Source organism: Ursus maritimus, unplaced genomic scaffold, assembly GCF_017311325.1.
Source record: "Ursus maritimus isolate PB19 unplaced genomic scaffold, ASM1731132v1 scaffold_24, whole genome shotgun sequence".
Lineage (NCBI taxonomy): Eukaryota > Metazoa > Chordata > Mammalia > Carnivora > Ursidae > Ursus > Ursus maritimus.
In genome coordinates, this window is record NW_024424897.1 from 34,609,721 (window position 1) to 34,617,919 (window position 8,199).

The 8,199-nt window shown below is 40.5% G+C and overlaps 1 protein-coding gene across 1 annotated transcript in view; it reads left to right on the forward strand.

Annotated features, from left to right (window-relative positions):
* Positions 1 to 1,933: 1,933 nt before the first annotated feature.
* Positions 1,934 to 8,199, forward strand: part of APPBP2 (amyloid beta precursor protein binding protein 2) — a 54,631-nt gene continuing 48,365 nt past the window's right edge. Inside the window, exon 1 of the mRNA XM_008695458.2 lies at positions 1,934 to 2,294. Within this exon, the coding sequence (XP_008693680.2) occupies positions 2,157 to 2,294 (138 nt within the window). The 5' untranslated portion in view covers positions 1,934 to 2,156. The remainder of the gene's footprint in view (positions 2,295 to 8,199) is intronic.

Genomic DNA, 8,199 nt, shown 5'->3' on the forward strand with positions numbered 1-8,199 from the left:
GCTATGCTATTGTACAAAATATGGAAAGACAATGTTTATGTAATTATTGAGTTCAAATCCCAGTTCTGTTGGGACTCATTAATTTCCTAGAGCTCAAGGAAGAAACTGTCTTCCCTCAGTTAATGGTAGTGTACAACAAAAATGTCCTAGTTGCCACTGGTTTCTTTGGTAAGCCAGTTCTTGATGGCCCAAATGTGCAGGTGGGTTCTAGTTCTGGAGTCAAGGCTCCCCTTCGATGCTTAGTCCTTTGTACTGATGCCAGCTGTTGGTCCTGACTCCTCCAACATTTAATTCTCAGGGGTCCTGTCCTTTCAGGTAATCTGTCTGCCCTTGGTCAGGGCCTCCCAGACCATCACACACATTTTAATAACTTTCAATCTCAAAACAATGAAGAAGGGATCAAAAGGCCCTTTTGTCCATAGAGACCCGTCTATATACATTTTTGGATATCTAACTCTGCCCAACAGCATGTAAGGTCCATATAGCAATCAGTAAGAGTGTCTGACACAGCTTAACCTGTTTATAGGAACTGAGCCCAGGTCCTGATTCAGCCAAAATGTCCTAGAACATCTGCATTCGATTTCAGGGGACTCATGGATCCCTTGAGGTAGGGTTGCTGGATAAAACACAAGGCCCAGTTAAATGTGAATTTCAGATAAGCAATGAATGTTTAAGATTTTATTTATTTATTTGTCAGAGAGAACGAGAGAAAGAGAGAGCAGAAGCAAAGGGAGCAGCAGGCAAAGGGAGAAGCAGGCTCCTCACTGAGCAAGAAGCCCAACTCGGGGCTCCATCCCAGAACCCCGGAATCATGACCTGAGCCAAAGGCAGACAGATGCTTAACCCACTGAGCCACCCAAGTGCCCCTAAGTGTATTTCTTTTTTTACCAAATTGTTTAGCCATTTAACATAGGAATACCAGCGTGAACTGGAAGAACCACTTACAATCCCTTTAGCTCTAAATGTCAGGACATATCATTATTTTCTTTAGGTTTTACATTGTTAGAGTGACTATGAGACAGTGTCATCAATTATGCCCAGTAACTTCCTTGTTAAATTCCTAGAGCAGAAAGATATTGCACAAAGTTCTTGAGATGGCGGACTTGGAAAGTTAAGTTACATAAAAAGCAGATGTTCAGGCTGAAAGGAAGGGAGCTGAAACAAGTACTCTCAATTATTCAATAATCCCTTGAGACGGGGACTAGAACTATGAGAGAAAATTGAAATCTTCATTTCTTTCTTGACATTAAGTCCTGACACAGTCAGCAATTAACCCTTTTCTTCTCCACCACTATTTGTAATTCCATAATGAGGCTAACCTTCCAACCAAATTCTTCTACAAAAGTTTTTTCTTTCTCTCTCTCTTTGTTTATAAATTTTCTTTGGAAAAAAGAAATATGGTAAAAAGTTCAAGCAATGCAAATGGTTATACAATGACCCATGATGACCCTTAGTTCCCGGGTGGAAGGTTCCTAACTTGCTTTAGGGACCAGAGTCTAAAGAATGGTGTCTAGACCCATGTGAATTCCCTGAATGCATAATTTTCAATGTGCTGATAATGCGCATTTCCATAAGGCAAGAATCCAAACTTTTACCCGAGCCTCAAAAAGGTCCATGCCTAAGAACTCTCGAGGCAGGATTTGCTGAAGGGACTGATGCGCCCGCGTAATTCGGCACAGGGGAGGGTTATTCGTCTCAGTTTAAAAAGGCCACCCCATCCACCAACTCGGGCCCCCTCAGAAAGTACATTCTCCGCGGAAAGGATCACAGCCCTTTTCTTCCCAAGTTTTCCGCCTGCCGCATTCCTTCCCTCCGGCGCGTCGGCGTGCGCTGACGTCATGACGCCGCACACGCAGCCCCGCCCCTGCAGAGCTCCGCGCTGGGACGGAACCCGGGTTTCTCTCAAACCCGGAATGTGAGGCCTGGGCTTGGCTCTCTCTGGCTCCGTGCCCCGCTGTTTACCCGGGCCTGCGTGCGCCGCTGCTACCCTACAGCTCGCCCCGGAGGAGCCAGGGCGTCCGTGCGCTTCTGCCCTGTGCCCGCGCGGCTGCTGCCGCCCGTCCGAATCCTCCGGGGCCGCAGAGGAGTTCGCTACGGAGGGAGGCGGGGGCCTTCGGGAGGAGGAGGCGGAGGAGGCGGAGGAGGAGGGAAGGAAGATGGCGGCCGTGGAACTAGAGTGGATCCCAGAGACTCTGTATAACACCGCCATCTCCGCTGTCGTGGACAACTACATCCGCTCCCGCCGAGACATCCGCTCCTTGCCCGAGAACATCCAGTTCGATGTTTACTACAAGGTATGGGCAGTGGGCCTGCTCTTCGCTCCCCTGCCGCAACCCCTGGGGCCGCACCCCCTTCCACGTCTGCGAACCCCCGCAGTTAACCCCTCACCCCTCGTAGCAGGATCGCTTCCCGAGACATCTGGTGCGGTCTCGGGGTTGCCAGTATAGGAATACTGTCTCCGTATCCTCTGACTCTAAAGCTCTTGGGCCTTGATTGGTATCTCTTCCTAATGAGTCTCTCCCCGTTTTTTGGTGTTCCCTCCTGCACTGTGCGCCCCCCCCCCCACCTTGGGTAGGCCTTTTGCGTGGACTTCCTCTCTTGCACCCCTGTCCCACTCAGTCCTTCGCTTCTAGCCTGTGCCTTCAGGATATTTTCTGCCCTTTCTTACCCAGATTAAGTGTCAGCATCAGCTGAACTTTTTGCTCTGCTCTTATCCCCCCTTCCTACTTTATTCTCTTGCCGCCCCTCTTCCCAAGTATATTTTTTTTCTGCTTCGTGTTCTTCGTTTCTCTTTTCTCGTCCTAATCGAGAGGGAGTTGAGGATTTACTGGAAGTAGTTGTGTGCTTTATTCGCATATTCTTTAAAGCTTTGGTTTTTGTTTATACTTGGGGTTGAATTGGGGATTTTGTTAATATGTGAGTGGTGATAAACTATTTGAAAGAAAAGAGGGAGCTCTTTGCTGAAAGAAAAAATACTTTAGAATTTAAATTATTTTCATATATTTGAAAGTTGCAATCTTGCAGCATTCCTAAATAGCTCCCCCTCAGAAATCTGAACAAAAAGTCTTCCAAGGAGTTTCAAGGGTAAGTGTCTTAGACGTGGACAGTTTTTGCAGTGTTTGGAGAGGGAGGAGAACTTTATGGACTCGGAGCCTCCCTTTTCCTCTCCCCCCTACATTTGAATGTGAACAGTGGACTCATTATTCAGTCCTCATTGCCTTGAATCGGGGTGGATAACTCTCCAGTAGCCACCCGGGCAAAATGTGACCAGAAGTGGAGTATGATTTATTTTTTAGATCTTAAATACTTCCTCTTGATTAGTAACTTGGTTAGAACACAGCGTAAACTGATATTTAACAGATGTGTATGTTCTTACATATGTATGGTGTTTTATGGCAGTTGTTTTAGTGGGAGGATTGCCCACTTTCTCCACCCCAGAATATTTTTTCAGAAAGCAGCTGAGTTGCTACATTCTGCTAAATCCAGCTGCATTACACCAATTCTAACAATTCAAATGGTTTTTTTCCCCCATAAATATTTGGAGAAGATTTATTTTGGTTATTCATTTTATTACTTAGCCCCAGGGTAGAGAAAACCTCCCTTCATCCCAAATCCCTTTGATAAATTGATTACTTTTGTATGTATCTAAGGAAAATTTGTATATTTAAGATTCATCCCTCCCAAGGTAGTGTGAGTTTAAATTTGTCTTTCTTAGCCTGGGAAACTACGGCTTTGTCTGTATGCTTACTCTGTCCATTATATTAAATCTTATGTAATCTTTTACACTCCTAAGAGGAAATAATTGGAGATTCAAGCACAGTACAGTTACTGCTTGAATTCCCTCAGTGCATACTTGACCATCTTCTAGTAACTTTTGCTCCTAATTGAACCTTTCATTTGAAGATTGTTATTAGTACCAAGAGATGGTGATTTTGCCGCATTTTCTGTTTCACGTAGCTCACAGAGTTTTAATATTGCTTCTTTTTGGTACACTTCTAAATAGTTCTATGTTCAGAGTGTGGCATTGTGCTATAAAGTGAAGAAAGATATTTAACATGTGCCTGGAACTGTGTTAAGTGCTTTTACACGTGTTGTCTTGTTTAATTCTCACAATTAAACTAGAGAGTAAGGCATTACCTTGTGTTAAAGGTGATAAAGTAATTTAGTCAAGGTCTAATACTTAGCATTTAGTTCGTGTGTTCTTTGCTTTCTTGCTTGAGAAGATTTTGCATTTTGAGGTAATTGATGAAAGACATTTATAGAACTAATTCCTGGTCTTGAATCTTTGATGGAAATAGAAGAAGGAACTTTTCCTTAAAAAACGGTATCAGTACATAAATATAAATACTTTTTAAGCCTTTTAATGCATATGAGTATAAGGTACTCATCCCCTGCCCAATTTGTGAACATTTTAAGAGGCTGTTTACAAGTTCCGAATTTTATCCAATTTAGAACCAAGGAGAGAGTCATAATCAGATTCCTTCAGCAGTCCCAACTTCCATCAATAGGCATAGTCACAGACAAAATTATAATATTTGTGGAACCAAAAAATACCCCATTCCTCTTGATTTTTACAGTCCAGTGTCACTGTGTTAAGCAAAGGCACAGTCATAAAGCGTTAGGAGATGGGGTTATGGAATGAATGGGAGGTGGAGTAGGCATGCTGACTTCTCCTTAAGGAAGGGAAAGGAGAGAGGTGTTGATATATAGAGAGGGTAAAATGTAAAGGGATTTTTTTTTTTTTAAAGAATGGAAGACATTAGAATATATTTATTGGCCGAATGGCAGAAACCAAAATGGAATGAGAGTTTAATTGTACAAGTGTGGTGGGAAATGAATTACAAAGCAGAGTCCCTGAACAGGAGAATTAGTCTTGCCTCTTCCCTCACAGTGCGTAAATTAAGGTATTGGTCTTAAATTGAAGTTGGGGAAAGAATACTTGTTTCTCTGAGATCAGATGGAAGGAGCTGGGGGCATACAGTATCAGAATAGTTAAGTTTGCAAAGAATGGTTGTTGTGAATGGTAAGATCATCTGCTGAGAGTAAGAGATAAGAGTGGTGGCTTCTATGTAGGAAGGCTAAACTGAAGTTGGAAATGGCTGCTGATGTATATGGGAAGGGAAGTTCACTAAAAATGTGTTTTAAAAAATGATGGGTGGGGAGTGCCTGGGTGGCTCAGTCAGTTAAGTGTCTGAATCTTGATTTCAACTCAGGTCATGATCTCAGGGTGGTGAGATCCAGCCTGGCATCAGGCTCTGTGGTCACCAGGGAGTCTATTCTTTCCCTCTCCCTCTGCCCCTGTGCCCCCACCCCATGCGCTGTCTCTCTCTCAAATAAATAAATCGTTTTTTAAAAAAATGACAGGTGGAAAAAATAAAATTTTAAAAAATGACAGGTGGTATAGATGGTTCAGTAAAAATCCATATGTTACAAAATAATGTCTTTGAATCTGAATAGCTTTTAACCAAGGGTGCTCAATCATTTAGGCATAGAAATGGAAAGATAAATAGAATCATAGAATTGTATACCAAGTGAAAACAATATAGTGAAGGGCTGGGTTTTTTAAAGAATGAGGTTTATGATCTTTTAAACTGCTGAATGGTCTATTTTGTGTCCTATTCCAATTACAAAATTGGTCATAGAGTTAAGTTTTCGGTAGGTGAAGTGTTTCCATAATGTGTTCTATTTATTATTTTCAGTCTTAACCTTAGCGATTTTGGCTTTTATTATAATTGTAAGTCTTATGCTGAAAACCATTAATGCCTGACTTTTTCTACGTGTATTTCTGTTGTATAGCTATATAATGCCTGAACTAATATTCTGATAATCTTTTAATTGTTAACAAATTGAAAACAAATTCTTGCAACATATTTGACAGCCAAAGAGTTAATAATCTTTTCATATAAAGAGCTCTTGGGATTAATAAATTGAGAACTAAAACTATGGGGGAGGGGTATAAAAGACCATAAATAGCCCACCGTACCATGTATCTCTGAATGGTAAGGTAATATGTTATAAATAATGTTAGCTCATCTCAGTTTAAGCTGTGAATTTATCTGATATATGAATCAGGTACTCAGAACTTTATTGGTATAAGAAAGTGATTAAGTATGAAGTTCGTCTGGGGGACTTGACTGTATGAGAATAAATGAGTCAAAGAAATTTTGAATTTGCACAATACTTAGGAGAGATGTGTGTTATAAGATAATAAAGTGTATTAGAAAGCTACATATTTTAAAACAGTGTAGATTTGGCACAAGAACAACAGAGAGATAAATTATAGAACATAGTAAGCAGTCTAGATAGAAAACAAAGCATATTAAAGAATTTGTTAAATGATAAAGCTATGAGACAATGCTGTAAATTAAATGGGGGAAATATCTAAAAATACCTTGGGCAACTGGCTATTTGGGGGGGAAAAAAGGCCATCCACTCACTATGTATTCAAATGACTTCCAGGTGAATTAAAGATTTAAATATGACTGGGACACCTGGGTGGCTGTCTGTTAAGCATTCGACTCTTCCTTTCAGCTCAGGTTATGATCTCAGGATTGTGGGATCAAGCCCTGTACTGGGCTCTATGCTTGGTATGGAGTCTGATTAAGATTCTCTCTCTCTCCCTTTCCCTCTGCCTTTCTCCCCACTTTCTCTCTCACTCACTCTCTGTATAAAATAAATGGATAAAGTGTTTAAAAACAACAACAAAAAAAGATTTAATATGGCAAATGAAATCATAAAAGTTTCAGAATAGGGGTGCCTGGGTGGCTTAAGTGGGTTAAGCATCCAGCTCTTGATTTTGGCTCAGGTCATGATCTCAGGGTCATGAGATCAAGCCCGGTGTGGAGTTGTAAGCACAGCTCAGAGAGTCTGCTTGTCCTTCTCCCTCTCCCTCTACTCCTCCCCACCCCCTCTCAAATAAATAAATAAAATCTTTTAGAAAAGTATCAATAAATTATTGGATCAGTATCTTGTAGTGGGAAATGACTGAAATTTCTTCTTTAAAAAAATTATTAAGGGCGCCTGGGTGGCTCAGGCAGTTAAGAGGTTGCCTTTGGCTCAGGTCATGATCTAGGAGTCCTGGGATTGAGTCCAGCATTGGGCTCCCTGCTCAGTGGGGAGTCTGCTTCTCCCTTTGCCCCTTCCCCTGCTCACACGTGCACACGCGCTCTGTCAAATAAATAAATAAAATCTTTTAAAAATTACTAAAGTACTTTACAAATTTAAAAAATGTCAAACATTATAAAAATAAGTAATGTAACAGTCGAAGTCCTCTGTTACAACGGCCAACATTGTAATGTCATCTTGGCATGGGGAAGGCTTTTCTAAGCATGAAACCAAAACCTAGAACAAAAAAAAGAAATTGATACTTTTAAGTACATTTAAAAAATAGGGGAAAAATTATAAGCATTTTTTAAAAGACGATGGAAATGACAATATTTGACAGATAAGGGGTGTATTTTCTAATACAGAAAGATCTAATACTAATCAGTATGTAAAGAGTAACCAACTCATTTCCAGAAGACCTGACAGATAGCTCATAGAAGGGGAAGATATGAAAGGCCAGTAAACATAAAAAAATGCTCAACTGAAATGGAGAATCAAGCCAAGGCAGTCATGAGGAAGAAGGAAGAAAATCTGAACAACTCACATTACCAAATATCAAGCCAGTGCAATTAAAATAATATGGTATTGGCACATGGATAAGACAAATAGACCAGTGGAGTAAAACATTCCAGAAACAGACTGATACATATACTGTCACCTGACTTATGATACAAGTGACACAGTGGTATAGTAGGGAAAGGAAAGTCAAGTTAATGGTATTGGTCAAATAGGTATCCATTTGGAGGAAAAATAGTATGACCTTACCTTATACCATACATGGTAATCATTTTTGGATGGTTTGCTGACCTACATGTGAAAAACAGTTTTTTAGGAAAACAGTTTTCACTATGTCAGCAAAGATTTATTTAATAGTATAGAAAATGGCCTAATTATAAAGATAGTTTGATAAATTGGACTATATTAAGATCGAGAACATCTATTCATGAAAAGATACCATTGAGAAAGTGAAAAGCCAAGCACAGAATGGTAGAAGTGGGAAAAGATACTTGCAGGACATATGTCTAATGAAGGACTCATCCTGCATCTAAAGAACTAATACTAAGGAAATGAAAAATAACCCTCTTTTTTTTTTTT